At 36.3% G+C, this 20,002-nt stretch overlaps 1 protein-coding gene across 6 annotated transcripts in view; it reads left to right on the top strand.

Moving 5' to 3' along the window:
- Window positions 1-20,002, top strand: part of LOC145690219 (WD repeat-containing protein 47) — a 584,313-nt gene that overhangs the window by 302,318 nt on the left and 261,993 nt on the right. The window contains exon 1 of one of the 6 annotated variants that reach the window (XM_081764900.1): window positions 14,497-14,697. The exons of the other annotated variants lie outside the window; for them this stretch is intronic. Coding sequence (XP_081621026.1) covers window positions 14,512-14,697 — 186 coding nt within the window. The 5' untranslated portion in view covers window positions 14,497-14,511. Of the gene's footprint in view, window positions 1-14,496; window positions 14,698-20,002 lie in introns of those variants that run through there. 6 annotated transcript variants of the gene reach the window in all.

The following is a 20,002-nucleotide window of genomic DNA, read 5'->3' as shown; positions in this document are numbered from 1 at the left end:
AATATGTTGAAAAGTAATGTAATGTGATATTTTTCCCATGTGTATAATAAACATTTTGTATCTGCGAGTGTGTGCCATTGATATCAAACGGCAGTCCTTTTCCGAATTGACCTCATAGTATTTAGTACATTGATCTTAATTTCAATGTGATTGATTACTCAAGCGACTCTCCAAAACCAGAACTGGAAGTCAAATTTATCTTGACATAAATTTGATTTCTCCAGCCATACAAACTAGTGGCACAACCGAACAGTGGCGTCTAAAAGCTTGGGCTCTCCCGTAGACAGCATGGAGTGGGACCCCTTCTCTACGTCCCACTTCACAATTTTGAGCTCCCTGATGGTGTGGGCCCCCCACAATGCGGGGTCCGCGAACCCCTTATTTACGCTCCTGCAACCGAATACTGGAGCTACGATAAGCGCATTAATTAGATTAATAATGCTGTGAGTTATAATGTAGATAGATATAGATATAATCTATTTAAAACAAAACATTTTACTTGATTTTTCATTTCCGAAGTATAGAATTTTGCAGTATTAGTTTCTCAATGAATAACTGCAAATTAGAACATTAACTTTGAGCATAGAAATGAACTATGACTATTCATTTCTATGAACTATGAACTATGTAAAGCTCTTCAAGTGTTGTGAGATAAAGTTGTAAAATAACCACCAGCAGTGTTTTGTCTAATTCTGTTAATTTTGAGGAGAATCTAACACTCTAGGGGATATTCATGACTTTTTAACTTTTGTTGCAGGTATTTTCAAAAATCTTTAGAGGAATTCTACAACTTGGGGGGGGGGTCGTTTAGAAGACACTGCACTGTAATATATTTGCAAATTGGGTAGGCTATAAGCAATGGCAATAAATTTTTATTTATAAGTTATTTTATACTAGATGGAAAATCAATCTAACAACTCTGTTTAATTTGAATTATCTGTATTATCTGGGAATCAAAAATATTATATAAAATCATGATAATTATTATTTACAACCGTTGTCAATCCAATGTTTGATAAAGATCTTTCAACATTTCTCCAGAACATTCCATCTTGGGCAACCCTCTTTCAAATCATTCCTCAGTGCTTCTTAATTTGACCATACAATACGGTATCAGGGCCTCTTCTAGGTCACTTCTTATCATTTACACAGAAAATAACAGAAGAACATATTATTGAGAGTGGTCAAAAGAGCAGGAAATATTTCAGCCCAAACTAATGGAGGAAGTGGCCAGTGGACATCTTGACAGAGGACGAAATGGCAGGTGGATATAATGATGGTTTATAATTACAAGTACATTGTTATTTAATTGAATTTTACATTATAAAATTTCTAATTTACTGTATGCGCTCATTTAATCATTGTATATATATATATATATATATATATATATATATATATATATATATATATATATATATTATGACATGAAATTGCATGAATTATGGAACAGTATATTATATAATGTTATTACATATAATCTTAGAAGTTCTAGGGAGAAGATTAACCCGACTAACATAATGGTTAATGCGGTGACTTTTGGTTCAAATATTTTAATACGATATTTAAAATAAAATACAATTTATATAGAAGTAAAGTAAGTATGAAATAACTATACATAAATTCAAAATTCGAAATTTTAATTATGAAGTTTCTATATACAATTTTGGAATTCGAAATTGATTATAATAACATGAGATAAGCACTAAAGCGCTTGATTGACAAGCCAGAGTAAGAACCGAAAATAAAACAATATTGAATAGGTTTACAACAGGGGTGGCTAGGCTTTCTAAGGTTTGAGGGCTACTTCTCATTTCCGAATTCTCTAGTGATCTACTAATCAAAATATAGATTAATAATGAGGACGTGATGGACAGTAAAGAAGAAGTAAATACGAACAATAAAATTAAGATTAAATATTTTTTAAAAAACCTAATTAATTCATTTTTATTTTCTCAGAAACGTTCATTTGTTATCAGAAACTAGAAATCAGTCCATCGAGACTGATTGATACAGATAGTGTGACACAGACCACCGCGGGCTACCTCTCACGATTGCCGGTAGGCTAGAGACCATGGTTGATGTGTTGGCCATCTCTGGTTGGTTATAATGACTTGTTTCGAAGACATGAAAATGGTTTCAATCAAGGACGTGTCGCTTCTGATGTATGTGGTTCAGGTTTCAATTCCCGGTGCTAGTCGGTTTTATCTCATTTTAAACTATGGATCTACCTTTGCTTTAGCCGAGGTTAAACTTCAGATATCAAAGCAAACCAAATTGAAGCGGTTAATTTGTTGTAGCTTTCGTAGTTTGGAAGTCTCTTCGCATTTCATAAACAGAAACCGGGGAAAAGATATTTCTTTCCTTTTTGTCAACAGAACAAACCGCTGGACGACAGGTATAAGCAAATTCTTAACAAAACCTGTTTTTAACCAGATATTTCCCGCTTTCCTTCCAAGAAGCTGGCAGCCAAGGAGGGTTGGAAGCGGTGACCTATTCATTCCTTTGTTTCTCTACGGGGGGCTATACCTGGCTTGCATGCGATAAGTTGAACATGTCGAACTTATCGCATCGTATCATATGCAGGAGAGATATCATGAGATAAACTAATTTAGACGTTATGATTTCTGAAATTTATCTCTACCCTTGATGATTTATCATAACGTCTAAACGGCCTCTTAGGAAGAAGTGTTGTCTTTTGTACGCCGCGCGCCCTATTGTGTGAGTTTTTGTGCGGACACTTGTACGCCGCGCGCCCTACACCGGCATTGTTTTTACAAACATTTTACGTACTTGTTTTAGTGAAATCGTCTTGTTTTGCGTTTCATGTCGCCGTGTGTTGTGTGTTTGTAATGTATTTTAATTTGAATCTGTAATTAGACCTATTACTTTGTAGAATTTTGTGGTAAAGATATTTTGGCTACAATGGAAAGTGAAGAAAGAAATCGTTTGCTTTCTTTACTTGATAGCGTTTAGAAAGAAATCCAAGAAGAAGAAAGAAATGCTAAACCTGGTATAGAGACTTTGCGTAAACATTTGTTTGCAAATAACGAAGATGATAGTAGAAGTAATGAACCTGCTCAAGAAGATGTCATCGAAGGGGAAGGATGTGATTAGTCCGAAGATGAATTGGAACACAGTGGTCACGATACGGAGTTAGAAATGTCTGCTAATGAAGAAACTGCAATAGAAGATGATAGTGATGGAACAGTAAACCCGAATGTGTTAATTGGAAAAGACAAGGAAACTGAATGGAATGCTCACATGAACGATCCTAATTTACGTGGAAGAGTGCGAAGACAAAATATTATTCGAGCAAAAAGAATAGGAGATCGTCTTCCTACACCAAAAAGTGAAGCTTTGGCAACGAAAACCTCATACGAAACTTGGAAGCTACTTTTCCCTGACTCGCTCATTGACGAAATTGTTGAGTATACCAATGTTTGGATACGGACAAATAGAGCAAACTATGGGCGTGAAAGGGACGCTAAAGAGACTGACCGATTACAAATGAATGGTGTTATGGGTTTGTTATTTCTTGCCGGTGTGCTGCAGTCCTCACATACACGTATGGAAGATCTATGGGCAAACGATGGACTAGGAATTGAGTACTTTCGTCCCACAATGTCGGTCAAACGTTCCATTTTATATTCATTTCTTGTAATAAAGTCAAGTTTTCCTAACTTTTAGTTTTTTTTACCTGTAACTGCATAAAATGATAAGTTTAAATAAATTTTGTTTAAAAAAAATGTCAAATTTGAAATTTTTTAACATATAAATACTTTAAAAAACAACTTAGGACTGAAAAATTACAGTAAATATGTCTTCAGGGACTAAATGTGTGTATGTGGTACTTTGTACGCCACGCGCCCTATTACGTAACTTTTCCTTATGCGCCCTATTAAGGGTTAAGGCAAGTGAATGATAATAAAATGATTGGTGGTATGAGAAAATGGAAGGAAAGGGGGGTACCCCGAGAAAACTCATGGACACAATGTTGTCTACTATAAACTTACTTGGCCGGAAATCGAACCAGGGACTTTATGCACCAGAGGTAAGCACTACCATTGAGGCACCGTGCCCTCCATTGAAAAAATCGAAGTCTCATAATAAGCTTATATAGAGCTCCTTTTGGCGCGGAAGACCCGGGGTCGATTCCCGGCGGGAGTTCATGTGGTTCGGATTCCACGTTAATCAGTAGGTACACGTCTCATATAGCCTCGCTGCTGAATGGGATGTTAAACTCAAAATCAACTCAATAAACTTATATATGAACCAACAAGTAGGTGTTAGAATTGGGGAGGAAACGACGGAGGCGAGTGCAATTTAAAGGTGAGTTCGACAGGGATACTGTCTCTCGCCAATATTTTTTTTTAGAAGTGATAGTGAAAAAGAACCTACATTATGAAGACGGCATTTCGATAGAAGGTAGAATGATGTATAGGGTAAAGGCACCGAATATGGAATGCTCTTTGTTTCTTCTTCATTTCTCAGAAATGCGTATTCCAGAATAAAAATATTTTACATCATAATACTTGCGGTACCTTTGCAAAACAAAATCCAAGTATGAAAGTGTGTTCCACATTATTGATTTTTTTTTACAATATTACAAATTTGATAGAAACTCAATTTCCCATATTAGGCACACTTCGCTCCTAATATGAAACACTATCTGTTCTTAAAGTGGAATATTAGAACAAATGTGTGCGTCTGCCTACAATACGATATTTGAACAACTCGAGCATGGGCGATGCATTCGAGCAATTTATTTGTTTATTTAAGGAATAAATTTACTTATTAGTTCAAGAAAAGAAGCATATGAAGCAGGGCCTAAAATTGAGTGGAGTACTCCACACTTTGTGGAACTGTAGAAAAGGAGTGTGGAACTATAATTCTTAAAGTGTGCACTGGTATTAATGTGAGTACCTTACTTTTCTCGGATTATGCATTTAAACGCGTTTAGTGTGTCAAACTAAGTCTGACTGATTCAATACTTTCATTATGCAATTGGGGTTACTCAATTCCATATAACTGCCAGTATATGACATTAAGCCAGAGTTAATACGTATACGTGTCTCCTAGATAGCAGGGAAAACCATTGCCAATTTTGAGGTGAAGGAACGTTTTAACTATATTTAGTTTTCAAACGTTTTCGGTTGCATTCATATAGTTTTAAAATATGCAACTAACTGCACGTTTATCTGTTGTTTCAATAGGACATTACACTTTTTCCGATATAATGAAATGTATTGTTTTGTAGATAAAAATTACACGATTCTTACAACCCGTTGTAGAAATATGTACTACCAGAGATAACCTATATCAATAACCGCCAAAAATTTAGCCGAAGCACAACGTTACGAAAATCAGTACAAAGAGTAATGTTTCCCAGAGTGACTTCGATAGTTACTGATAGTGAAAACATGAATACAGGAGAACACAAAGGAATGTGGAAATTGTCAACTGATGAAAGAGTGCTTCAGGTGAAACGTTGCCTCTGTTGAAACTTTGGTGTTCTGCCCATTGCATTAATTTAGCATGGGAAGATGTCACCAAGAATGTCCAAGAAGTTTCATCTCTCATATAAGCAGCATCTGGACTGTGTGCTTTCCATCACTCTTCAGGGCAGCGAACGAAAGGTTTAACGATGGTAGCTTCAGAAAATAATTTAGAAGTTTTGCACTACCCAGAATATTTTGACGTCAGGTGGACAAATTTTCATTCAGTATGCTCACCACTCTCCTATAAAGTTGGTATCCAAGCTGCCTTTACTTGTAAACGGAAAGCCATGTATGTAATGAAGTTAATTGTCATCTGCGTAAATAGATAGATGTAGATCGCCTTCATCTTCTGTGTCTTGTGACAGACGCTCTATAGGCCATGTTTTCAAGAATTGCCAGCAGAAGTTTGAGAGTGATGAAATGTTTCTTTTGGACATAATAACAAATAAAAATAGAACTGTAGCACAATTGGAGAGTATGAAAGAGAAACCTCTGTTAGGCGGGTGGGAAAAAACGTTTTTAAACGAACGTGTGCAAGAGAACGTCAACGGAGAAATACAGTACTCATTACATGGTATTCAACTTAATCGTAATACACGTCGCAATAAATCCCATAACAAATATGTCAATGAGAAAAGAGATTTTACTGTAGTACGCTACGAAGTCCTGGATTCCATAATTAACTTTGTTAGTCAGCGTTTGCTGTATGAAGACAATATTGTTGCTTTGGAGCCTTTGCGTGTTTTGCAAGAGGATGTAGCTGATGATGTCCTAAGAGAATGCCACAAAGTTATTTGTCTTGATACAGATGTTCTCCAGTTCGCAATGCAATATAGAGGCATCATCGTGCAGTATGTTGAAAGGTCTAGATGCTAAAAGCCTTCTCATGAAAATCTGTGGAAATCAGTCATTTCATGCTCTGTCAACAAGTCTAGCACGAGTTGTTGCTTCGAAACCATCTTCTTCCGATGTTGAAAGACTTATAAGTGACTACAACATATTGAAAACAGATAACAGACTGTCTTTAACTCCCACTACTGTGAAAAATTACCTTCACGTTAATATGAATATGAGTCCGTAGGAAGATTTTAACCCAACTTCTGCTGTTATGAAATGGCTGGAAAGAAAGGGAAGGCGTTTTGAAGTTGGTAGGAAGTCAAAGGAACAGCCCTGGTATGACGGTGTATTTGCCTCGGCAGAAAACAGACTGAGACAGCGTGATGATCACGGAAAAATGACTGAAATTCTTATGTAAGAAAAAGTTACTATTTTTCTTCCAGTGTGACTATTTTTCTTACCGGTTTTTTTTCCCTGTATTTTATGGTTTAATACAATACAACTAAATATGTATCCTAATGTGCCTTTAATTTTGTTTGCTCTGGATGCCAACATTTTCCTAAATAATAATAATAATAATAATAATAATAATAATAATAATAATAATAATAATAATAATAATAATAATAATAATAATAATATTTTTTGGTCGCAGCTAATGATGTACTGGACAGAACAATGATTATATGTCTAAACAAATGCTGACTAAACTAGTTTTTCTATATTATATAAAATTTCTACCAGTGTGTAGCTGTGATTTCGTTGAATTTTAGGCCCTGATATGAAGTGTTCAAGACTCGAACTCCGAGAACACATAGGCCCTTAATATGTCTACGAACTGAAAAGGACTTGGTCCTGGGCTCCAGAAAAGTACCATCCCTTCATACGCCTGATGGGACTGAGGAAAACAAGGGAAAACCTCATTCTGAATGGGCGGTCTGAGCAGTGATCGTGCCCATGCTCTAATTATTCAAATGTCGCGTTGTAGGCATTGCGGCCTATAGGTCTATAAGACAAGTAAACAAAGATTACATAACATTCTTAAGATAATTAAAACATAAAACAGCAGAAATACCAGAATTCTACGTAGTACAAAGATAATTATCTAACTTGACTGGACATTCATCATTAGGCCTATGTTTGTAAACTGTTTGTAAAACGAAATATTCGGGGAAGCAAACTACATGCGACAAATAAAGTATACAAAAATGCCCTATATAAAGAAAAAGTTCGAACATACTGGATTAGTGTGTTTTAAGGTGTCCAAATTTTTAATTCCAGTTTTGCTTTGCAAAACACTGGCCACAAACATATTTTTCTCCATCTTTCATGGGACACGTTTCGTGGGACCATCTTTTACAAAGTGGCCACTTTAATCAATTTCCCTTCCCTGCACTAAGCGACCACAATTTACCACAATGTCCACATTCCTCATCATAGTCATCGTCAGTAGGATCACTTAAACTGTCACGATCTTTGTTCAAATCACTTACTGACTCTTTAGATTAACTTTCTAACTTGTAGCCACTTGATGCCCTTATCTTTGGCTGTTTCGATTGGATTTTTTTGGCAGGGGCTTGGAAAGTTAAAACATTTTTTAGCTACTTGCAGTGATGAGGTAAAGGCCCGTTGTGATGAGGTAGAGGCAGCTTCTAAATCTTTTTGTGTAGAGTGCTCGTAACTACTTTAGCCTCACCTGGCTTTCGACCAAGTGTGTTGCAATGCTGTGGCTGTAGTTGTGGACTCACAATGCTGCAATGCTGTGGTAGCGGACTCACTACTTAAATCGGTACTGTCGTGCTGTTCTCTTCACTTTTCACTGTAGACGACACGGCATTTGGGACATTTGAACCAATAAATAATCTGTGAAAATTTCATTCGAATCGGTTCACGCGTTCAGGAGTTATCGCGAGACACACAGACAGACAACACAAATGCCAAACGTCTTGACTAGGAGACGTTCGCTGACGCTTGGTCTAAAATAATATGTCAGGCCTGTCAGTCCGCGTCACTCGAATTGGCGTATGGAGTCAACCAATAAGCTCGCAGTGTGCTGATTCCAAACCTTCAGTAAGGAATTTAATCTTTCGTAGTTGATTTTGTTCATATTTATGGTCATTTACGAATGATTAGAAACCTCACTGAAGGTTTGCCAACAGCGCACTGCACGTTTATTGGTTGACGCCATACGCCAATTCGAGTAACGCGGACTATAATATAACTTCAGTTATTCTTCTTCACTTCTAGTTCACATACGTGTGAACCTGTTTAGGAATATTACATATTAGGATCCTGCTAGTATTCCATAAAATCGCTATTTTGGATAGTTCTCTTCCTACACACGCTTACGTGATTCTCAGTGTACTGAATCTTTATGCGGGTTGCAGGTTGCAGGTTTATCTTGACAAATTAATCGATTTTGAGTTCCGGGCCACTCACTCAGCCCCTGCCTCGTAGTGAAAATTGTATTTGAGGTGTTTCTCCATGAATGTGAGCCGAATCAGCAACTGTCGCTGATTTCTGCGAGTATGGGTATTCCTATGCATGATTTTAGTCCTGCAAAGCTGCGATGCTGGGCAGATAGAGCTGGTCGTTGCTGAAAAGAGAGAATGGATGCTGAAAGCGTTTCGGAGTCCTGATTGGCAGATACGTGAGCCATACTCTTATGGTACACTATATATGTAATCTAGACATCACAAACTCGAAGATAATACAGGCCTTTTTGCGTACATTCAGCAGCTTGGAAGGGTACGTCCGAAAAACTCAAGTTCTTCAGAAAAATATTCTGCAACAAAAGAAAATGTTTTGTTATCGTTCGGGAGCAAACTACTCATGCGCAGACTGAGGGTGTCACTGTATATAAGTTTACGTAAAGTCTTCTCGGCGGCAGCACATAGTAGACGAAATAGTCTGGTATTTCAAATTAGGAACGTATTCCGTATATAGCGCACCCACCCTACGGTTTACAGATGATATGACAGAATCAGAAAAGAAAACCAATGATATGTCAGAAAACTCAAGGAATGCTGTGAAGAATATGGGATGGGTTGGAACAAAGCTGTCTGTGCGAATAAAGAAGTAGAAGGGAAGAAAATAGTAAATGTGACTAGTTTCCGATATCTGAGTAGTATTATTAGTGATGATATGAAGTGCGAACGTGAAATAAAGGAAGGATAGGAATGGCGAAAGAAGTCTCTAGGAGGAAAAAAAGTCTATTTTTTTGGATATCCAATAAAGAATTGAGAAAATGACTTCGTATGGAAGTATTATACTGTATGCGACGGAAACATGAGCATTACACAAAAGTGATAAAAAGTAACTGGGAGCTGTCGAAATGCGGGTGTTGAGAAGAATGGAGAGAATTAGCTGGGTCGAGCGGAAAACGAATGAGAAAGTGTTAGGAATGATGGGGGGGGGGAATACAATTTTGGATGTTATTGAATAGAGGAAGAGAAACTGATTGGGACATTAGCTAAGAAGGAACTGTATTATGAGGGAGGTGATAGAGGGTATGGTGGTAGGAAAGAAAAGCAGGGGGCAAAGCAGGCTACAATTGATTGACGGTATCAAAGCAGAAAAACGTAAAGACGAAGAGGTTAGCTGCAGATCGTGGAACATGAAAGCTGCTCAGTTGTGGCAAGTGACCTGCCACAGCGATGATAAACGTCGGCTAAAGATGTTAATGTTGTGATGAATGATAATGATGAAAGTGGGAGGAAATGGGGAAAACCCAGAGAAATCCCAGGGACAGTCCACCACGAAACCAACTTGGTGGAAGATTGGATCAAACCAGAGTTCCCATATGTCAGAAATGAGCGTTCTACCACTAAGTTACCACGGCCATATTCAGCCTCTATTATGAATCCTGTGCATTCCCTTTTGCAAATGTTTTCTCATTAAATAAATAAATTTAACTTTTTAATCACTATTGTGTAGTATGAAACCAATTTACAGTAATTATAAAAGAATGAAAATTTTTAATTTTCCATATATGTTTTTGTATTTTAAGCAAATAAAAGTGATGGGGACAGTGAAACAGTGAATTGAATTGTGAAATGACAATATGAAAAAATGTTGAAATAGAAAATGCATCATGTACAAACTAGCAATACATAGTAATCTATAAGATAGATAGCACTTCTCCGAATTTCAACAATAAGTACTATGTGATGTGACTTCTGTAGTCCTTATTTGAGATTTGAAGTCCAGTTTTAATCTCCTCGCTTTTCACTCTTGTAGCTAAATTCTGTATAAATTTATCCATCTTTCTAAGTCTCGAGGCGTCTTAAATTCATACTTTCTTTTCTTCGTGCAATCCGCAACAGTTTTCACCGTCAACCAATTTCAGCAGCAATATGTATTACTGTAGGTAAATTAAATCTGTAGAAGTCGCAGGTGTGACGAGTCCAAGTATATCATGTTAAAATGTTAATTGTCGTCTTTCTGCCAACTAAATTTTCTATATACTTTCTATTTTTCTTTTCTCATTCTCTTCCTCTTTTCCTTTCATCCTTCAAAAGTTTCTTTTGCTAATTTGCCCTACACCCAAATAGGATAATGAGATCTGGAATTTTGCTTGGTACACTTTCAATTTGCTACTGAATATGAATTTGCACGGCTTCGAATACAAAGTGGGGTGAGAAGGCCGCAATTAATTTCTACGGTGTAAGAAAACACCGTAGTTAATTTAGTTGCCTATGAGACGAGACAAGATTAAATTTTCGTGATGAGCTACAAGACAAGACAGAGCTCCTCCATTAGAAAGAAATACATTTCCCGAGACGAGCCATCACTCGTGAACATCTTTCTGAGACAAGATACCTCGACTTCTGTCTGGTAGTTAACACAATAAATTTCTTTGTACTAGAGAAACTATTGTAAATGTCAGTCTTGTACACACATACAGGAAAAGAGGTGGAGCTCAAGCCCTGTGGCTCTTGTCATTTATATTCCAGCGGCCTGCTATAATTTAGTATGGGCTGGTACTTTTCAATTTTACCAACGCTAAATCCAGAACTACTCTTTGGATTTCCTCCTCCTTAAGAAGTAACTTTTACCCCCCCCCCTTCTGAAACTTCACAAATGAGCATCCTTGATTTCAGTGCACCAATATTTGCTTTTTATTGTTGTTATTGATGCAAAGATGAATGTGTTATTTATTGATATATTGACGGTAAGCACTTTCATAATCCAAAGCAAATGAGGCTAGTAGAGTCACCGGAGGAGGAACGAGGAAGTAATGACTAAGAAGTTTTCATTTAAGCAAACCAGATGGAACACCCTTTTCCTGTACTCTCAGCGTTTTCCTTTTGTTACAAAAGGAACTTCTACTGCATTTACTATGACCTTGCTACTCTCATAAAATATAACAGGTTGCTGAGCATTATAATTAGGCAGCCCACGAAAATTGACACAAGACTTTTTGTTGAAGTAATGCCAACTTTATATATACTTTGACCCCCTTCTGCTCAAAAACACGAAACGCGCTTTGTTGTGTATTATGATGTACTAAAGGACTAACTATTCCTAAAATTTCAGATTTTTTTTTTTTTTTTTTTTGTGTGTGTGTGTGTGTGTGTGTGTGTATCCAGTCCCATTGGAGATATTGGACAGCGAATTGTGCTAAATTGGCATAATTCCTCAACTTTACGACTTTTTCAGGCCTTTGGGAGCAGCTACAGGTCTGTAAATTTTTGTGTATTAACTTATGACCTTGGAGTACGTGCACATGCAAATTCAGACCTCTACATCAGTTGTTTCCTCTTCCCAATCATATTTTCAATGTCCAAAAACGTTGCTACTGCAGACCCTGATTTTACTTCCTTCAAGTGATTTTAGGAAGAAAAAAAATAGTGAGAGATCAAAGTTTTAGATCTGCACGAGTTGGAGACGTCCAGTAATTTTCAATTTGATAGGACAAATACATGCTGAAATATTCAAAACAACGTAAACTCCTAAAATCGAAAAAATGCAAAATTGCGGCAGCCGCTGCGCCGCCATGGGATGTTGTAAAAAATAATTAATTGTGGTTTTGAAGTGCTCTGATATAAGATAAACATTCATGAAAAATATATTTTTTTGGAAATGGTCGAGCGGCACATACTTGATCACTTAGAATAGATTGATTCCAAAGTGAAATGATATAAACCATCCCAGGCTTGAACCTCATCTATGTTGAAAATTTGACCGAGGTGGGCTGGATGGTTTAAGAGGTACGTAGTCACAAACATAGTCACTTTATATATAATATAGATTTAAATATGCGAATATTCGTTTTCAGTATTCGAACAATTATTCTAATATCATTATCCAAATAATTCTTCGAATAATCCATATTCTTCTGATGCTCGAATAATGCATAATACTTGAATATCGAATTATTCGAATTTTAACTGTACTGCTAATTACAGTACAGTAGTAGTTTTGTGCTATATATTTAGATTCAGAGTTATTTTCCCTTTAATTTAACTTCAGAGGTGTCATAAAAAATGCATATGTTCAGACGATTTTTATCCGAATAATAAAGGGCATGGTGATTTGGTTACATCTGAGTAAAATCTTTTGCTCACTTGTTAGTCCGACTAACCAAATCCGAAAACTGATATTGGACATGGTGTACAGGATGACACCTTCCTATCACGGAAAACGTCTTTTGTGGTGTTGGGGACTGGTCTCTGTCTCGAATACAGAGACGATCGTGTTCATGGCCCTAGATGGATAAGTGGGCGGGAAAATTTAGGATATGTTCAGACTCCACACAGGACTCACATCAGCTACTCTGGTATGAGAGAAATAAGCTACATATCTCGCATCCTTTGGTCAATTAGGACAGTATGACTAAGTGTGTCGTACATTCGTAACGCCGTCAATCTAGTTCTCATATCTTAACTGGACACTTTCAGGGACCTCATCTTCAGGCAGAATAACACATGTCCTCCTATCACTAGGGCAACTCAGCGGGCTTTAACTGACACGGTTTCTGCTCTTGTTGTTTGGATGTATGCCCTATCGAGAACAAGACACGGTGAGAGGGCGCCTGATCGCCAGCTAGGCTTCGGCAGCGAATATCACCTAGTTACTCCAATGCCTATAGCGAGCATGGAGTACTATATTTCATTCATGCTTCCAGCATCTAGCCCGATAAGACCGATGATAAACCAATAATCTTGCTTAAGGCTAGATTTTGGTACATGAAACTTCGTATTACGTGTTTGAGCATTTTTTTAATATTTGATGAAGTGAAGAAAAAGTGGTGGGGTTGCAATTATTAATGTGTTTATATCTTGGAATCCTTTACGTATAATGTAGTATTCATTAAACCTTATTCTCCTGGTGCGAAGAACGGGGACTCCTAGTGGTTTGATTATATTAGTTCGTAAGTCAATCATTTGTTTGAGGGAGAGGTTTTGTATGAAATCAGAAATAGCCGAATTAGACAGGTTTCTCTGTATATCATTCAACTCTATTGCACCATGAGAGATTAATTTTTTATGACGTCCGTAGTCTTGGATAACGCCCGAGTTTTATATATGCTGTATAACCAACTTTGCGATATTTCATTGTAGACTGCGCTATAAAATTAACTTCTTTAAATGTTACATAAGCGGAGGTATGAATATTTTGTAATATGACTTTGCAGAACACGAGAAAGAAAATATTATGGTGCGGTTATTGCTAGTTCTCTCTTTTTATTTGCTTGTGGTATCTCTTCAATCACTTCCTGTTTCGCATTGCTGCCGTTATTTATTGCCAATACACGGTAGTTAACGAGAAATAGTGAAAGCGTGCGAACAAATTCGTGGCCAGATACTCTTGCTTTGATCAGCATGGCTATTTGCACCATTTGGTGAAAAGCACAAATCTTTGTAAAGTTTCTGGGTGATGAAAAGAAGTAACTACTCCACCTTAAAATGTAATCAAAACATGGTGCTGAGATGTGAAAAAAAAAAAGTGTTTATCTTGTGAAGTGTGAAATGCTTTGATATGACGACAGTTTTTCATTATTTTTTTTTTCAAGTTCTGTGTCAGTTTGCGTTTTTTCTGATGTATTGAAGTTGTAATGAACCAAATAAGGCGATGGCAGTTTTTTCTCTTCTTGATTTAAAGTTTGCATTTCAAAATAAAGTGATACCAGTGGTCTGATCAAGAGCTTCACCTGTTGTGTGACGTCAATATGACGTCAGTATATAGCGGGTGGCCAGCGTTGAGGGGCGTTGTGAAACGCTTGCCTCCTGTTCCCTACTACTGTTGGGAAGGTGTGGGCAAGTGTCCTATCCACTCTCGTCCAGCTGATTCGTTGTCGTCGTCGTCGTGCAGCTTTCAAAATCAACACCCGCTCTCTCATGAAGAGACCAGAACGGTGAGTCTGATGCCCTTGACATAATAAGATTGTTTACGATGCACACATGGTGTTTGTGTCAGCTTGTAGACCCTGTAAACCTCAGATAAAACTATTTTAATGTTTAATGCTTTAATAGTGTCGAACTGAGTGACAATTGAAAGGCACTTTTTAATTTGTAATTTAAAAGGTTGTTTTGACACGTTTAACATTTACAACATTAATATGTACGGCGTGTAAAGTTTATAATTTACCAGCTGCGAAGCAAGATGGAAATCAACATTCCTTACAACGTAATACAGTACAACATGTATGAAATGGAATCTGCTGTTGGAAACCTGGAAAACTTTCGTGTATAATTCCGTATAACAAAACCTGTATTAAATCTCTTCGGTAAGCTCACCACCACTATTTTTCTTTTTAAATAACTTTAGCGAAAAGGTTAAAGACAATGAAGAGAATAAAAGCCAAGTAGTATCTACAAACTGCTGTTAAATAAACTAAAACTAGGGGCGGAAGTTGATGAAATACCTTCTTTTTTCTTGTATCGCGTACACAGTGTCCATCAAATAACTAATATTACGGTTCGTTCTGAAACAAAAATTGGTAATCTTAAATTGCATTTCTTTTTGGATATTTTACAAATTTTAAGCTTTTAGGTAATTTTTCAGTTTTTTGTGCCATTTTTTCTGTCTCGGCGAATTTTCATCATTTCTCGTAAGCTTGAGTACTTTATTATTATTATTATTATTATTATTATTATTATTATTATTATTATTATTATTATTATTATTATTATTATTATTATTATTATTATGTCATTTAATTAATTTTGGTAACATGCTCGAGACTTTGCACCGAGATAAACACATTTGCTCATAGCATAAACACATCTGCTCATAGGAGATCCTGGAAATTAGTGCACTTTACGCTGAATAATGTACTGTATGTCTTATTAATTAAATTGTCTTAAATTTACATTTTAATAGGTTATTTTAATTTAAAATCAAACTTACATATTTCAAGGGTAGAGCGGTGGTTGCTTAGTGGTAGAGCGTTCACTTCTGGTTCGTGGGGTCCCTGGTTCGATCCCTGTTCGCTCTAAGTTTACTCCATGGGTTTTCTCGGGGTTATCCCGTTTCTCGTCATCACTGTCTACTTTAACCTAGCCGGCATAACATGTGGGATAAGACATCTGAGTACATAGTTCATGACATCATAATTGTTGGACATCCACCAAATATGTACACTACACGAAAGATCAAGAGAACAGTTACTAGTTCTTATAATAGCATTTTATAGATACTACTTGGCTTGCTTTCTACATTTTTATATTCGTTATTGTCTTTAAGTTCTTCACTAAAATTGAGAAAAAAAGTGGGAATGAACTTAGTGAAGAGTGTTCAGGTGAGTTTAAAGGAATGATAAATACCCAGTAGATGACACGTTATCCCTATCTTGAAATGAAATTTTTGAGTGTTACGTCACACGGTTTTGCCGGCTAGGCTAAAGAAGACGGTGATGATGAGCAATGAATGAGATGGTGGAATGAAGAAAGTTGGAGGCAACGGGAGAACCCCGAGAAAACCAATCACACGGTGTTTATCCACCACAAAGTTCACTTGACGGGAGCAGGGTTTGAAGCCGGAACCTCATGTACCAGAGGGTTATCCCTATCTTTTCAGTATATTTTGTATGGAGCGGAAATATTCAAAATAATTCAAATTCAAGAGATCAGCATTCATATTTTATCCCCCCCCCAAAAAAAAACATTAAATCTCTAATCAGAGAATAATCTGTTTCTGTCATCGTTTCTTTCCTTTGTTGAGTGTTTCATTGTTTGGAGAATCTTCTCTGATGAATAAAATTAAGTCCACGCTATAATGAATAAAACAAAATTGTGTAAAAGTGCACGAATTATCCTCTGATTAATTATCCAGTTTGCTTTTTGGCAAAGTTTGAATATTGATCTCTTGGATTTGATTGAATTATTTTGAATATTGTCATTCCATACAAAATACTGTATTCGTACATCAGAAAGATAGAGATAATGTGCTTCCATCTGTTGAGGATAGGAATCTTTACACTCGTCTTAAGTGGAACCGTCCAACATGAAAACCGAAAGCTTCTGAATAACAGAAATTTTTGTATGTCAAAAAGAAAGCGTTTCAAGTTGTTCTGAAATATTTCAGGCTTTTTTTAACGTATCTGAAGAACTTGTAGATCAGGCATGTGATTGGTCCGGGGGGTGGGTCAATCACATTGAACTTACTGGCGTCGAGGGCTGTATGAGACATTGTATAACATTTTCATAACAATCGAATGGTCATATTTAACGGAGGACACACACATCACAAGAACAAAAACTGTTATAACGATGACCAAAATATTTATTAAAGAAAAGCAGAAAAAAATCTATTTATCATTTTAATAAGGTATTTCATTCTTCATGTTCTGAACTAGTCTCTTAATATTGCGTGGTAGGCTACGCTGTATGTTCCAATGTGGATTATATTTTGCAAGGTGGACATCAGTTATCCAGGAAATATTTTAAATTCAGTTTAAGATTATGTAAAGAGTACATTTTCAGTAAGGGGTCAGGTAGGCCGGATGAAAGAGTTCAATAGGCCGGGACTAACCCAGGGGCTGACTGTTGCACTGACTATTCTAGATAGTAGTGCCATCTCATATATAGTACCAGTCAAAAGTTTAAGACCCGCCCATGAGTTGAGTAAGCACCTATTGTGAACCTATCATATTGGCACAAGAACTTTGCCACAGTATATCAGATACATTCCTGCCTAAAACATAACATCTGAAGTCAGTTTGATCGGGATATGAGAGATGATCTATCAAATTATATATATATATATATATATATATATATATATATATATATATATTAAATTTACACCAAAGAAGGCAGTACTATACTGCATAGTGTAGAGATGAGACATCATTTTGTTGTTGTTTGAAAGATCTACACGTAGGGGAACAAAGAAGTGACATAAACTTAAAATGAAAACAAGTTTTACGTGTGTTGTAGTTCTTTACACCTAGTTGATGTCTTAACATTTAAGAAGGCAAAAAGATATATATATATATATATATATATATATATATATATATATATATATATATATATATATATTAAAGAGTTTACTCTACCTATGTATATCCAATTGTCGCTCGTTGGAATAACAACGACGAGAACTGCATATACTCTCTATCCCAATAAGCAAATTTAACCACACGAAGCCGTTTTGAAAGCTTTTCAAAAATATGGTATTTTTGGCCATTTAAACGCCAAAATGCTTTCGAGATAAATCGGCAAGGTATCAAGAACTACCAAAATAGGTAAAACTGTTTTTCTTTCAAATTTCTGTCATCACATTGATCCCATATATATAGTAGTGTACGAGTGAGTTTGGAATAATATATATATTATTCCAAACAAAATCAAAATGCCTTTTCTTCGTAGTACTTTTTTTTTTGTTTAATACAGTTACAACAGGTCTTTTTCTGGTGTTCCTTAAGAATTTTAACTAATTACGGTATGTGCAGTATATCTCATCTCATCCCGCTCCAATGTTGTATATGGAGGCCGCAGTGACACAGTAGTAAAACATTCGCCTCTTGTGTATGGAGTCCTTGGTTCGATTCCAGCTCCCGCCAAGTGAGCTTTGTGGTGGACAAACACCGTGTACGTGGGTTTTCTCGAGCTTCTCCCGTTTCCTCCCACTTTCTTCCACCATTTCATTTATTTCTATTCGTCACCGTCTCCTTTAGCCTAGCCGGCATAGGCGTGGGACGTAAAACTTAAAAAAGACTTCAATTCATTTTCAATGTCATATATGACATGCTTTAGAGTACTGTTGAATGGGTGCAGATAGCATAGCTATATATTTGAATACTTAATTATAACGTATGAGCATTGTATTTCTACATTTTATGAAAGAGAAATTTCATTTAAAAAATCTCTGTCAGGGATTGAGTGAAAGGACGTTATAGAAGTTTTATTTTCCACGGTTTTGTCCTTAAGCCTAAATGAAACGATAAGACGATAAGAAAATAATAATGAAATGACTAGTGCAAGGACAATACATAACGTCCATAGTCTGAGCGGGATTCAATCTCGCGACAGATAAGTAGTGTGCGAGAGAGTATCTTTGTCCTTGAAAGTCTTATTGTTACTTAAGGTCACTCGAAACCTCGAAAGTAACTGCTATAAGTGCTAATCCTAATTCTTAATTGATTTCTCTCCTTCAGCTCAGTAGCTAACGATTTTCTGTAAACCACATTAGAAAAAATAGTCCATTCAATCCAAACTCGATTAACTCAACGGTCTAATTAGCTGCGCTAGGTAACTGGGTGGAACCTGCCTTGGGCAGAACAATCAGACAATAAATGGATAGTAAAGGAGTTAAAAGTCTTTTCTATTCAGTATACGTTGAAAATCTTCGAGAAATAATGGGAAAACAATAGTACAGTAATGTGATGTGAAATTTAAAATGACTGAAGTAGAGAATATATTGCTCAAATTTACATTATTTTTTTTTTTTTTTTGTGGGGAGATTTTACTCAATTACTACTTGGACAATTAATATATAAAGGTTGAGTATGTGCGTGAGTATTTTAGCCTATTTACCTAGCATGGTAATGGGTCCATTACAAGCCAGTGGATGAGGACAGGGTAGCCAGTTTACTTCCTTTTTCCTTTGGTAAAAATATATGTTGAAAACATGCATTAAGAGCCGTAGTAGAAATATGTATTGAAATAAGGATACCACGCATTAAGAACTGAATAATTCTGTCTTCACTAGAAAAATAACCACTTACACAGTTTATTAATACAAGGGCTGCTGGAAACGTTATGCAAACTACTACTAACAGTGACACTGGTGTTTCGCTATTATAAAATTCGGAAGAATAGACCTTTCTGCTGTTTGGGTGATCTTTGATTGTTTGTTTAAGCCGATTCGTTTATTATTTCCAGTAATTTAAAATAGTTGTTTTGCTTGAGAAACTGAAATTTCTCGTGAACACGGATTCCACGTTAATCAGTAGATCCACGTCTCATATAGCCTCGCTGCTGAAAGGGACGTTAAACTAAAAATCATCTCATCAACTTTCGATCAATGAGTTTTTAATGACTTCAAATCTAGTTCAGCACCGAAACAATGCACCGAGCGACTTGATTTGGGTTTTAAGGATGAAGCATCATCTAATAGAACTATGTATAATTTATTTTCCGAATTCCAGTGTGGTTGCACATTTCTGAATGATGAATTTTGTGAAGGTCGTCCATCCGAGTCTGTTGTTGTTA

This window comes from Thermobia domestica, chromosome 7 (assembly GCF_964235325.1).
Source record: "Thermobia domestica chromosome 7, izTheDome1.hap1.1, whole genome shotgun sequence".
Lineage (NCBI taxonomy): Eukaryota > Metazoa > Arthropoda > Insecta > Zygentoma > Lepismatidae > Thermobia > Thermobia domestica.
The sequence above is the reverse complement of the archived record's forward strand: the minus strand, read 5'-3'. Positions and strand labels throughout refer to the sequence as shown.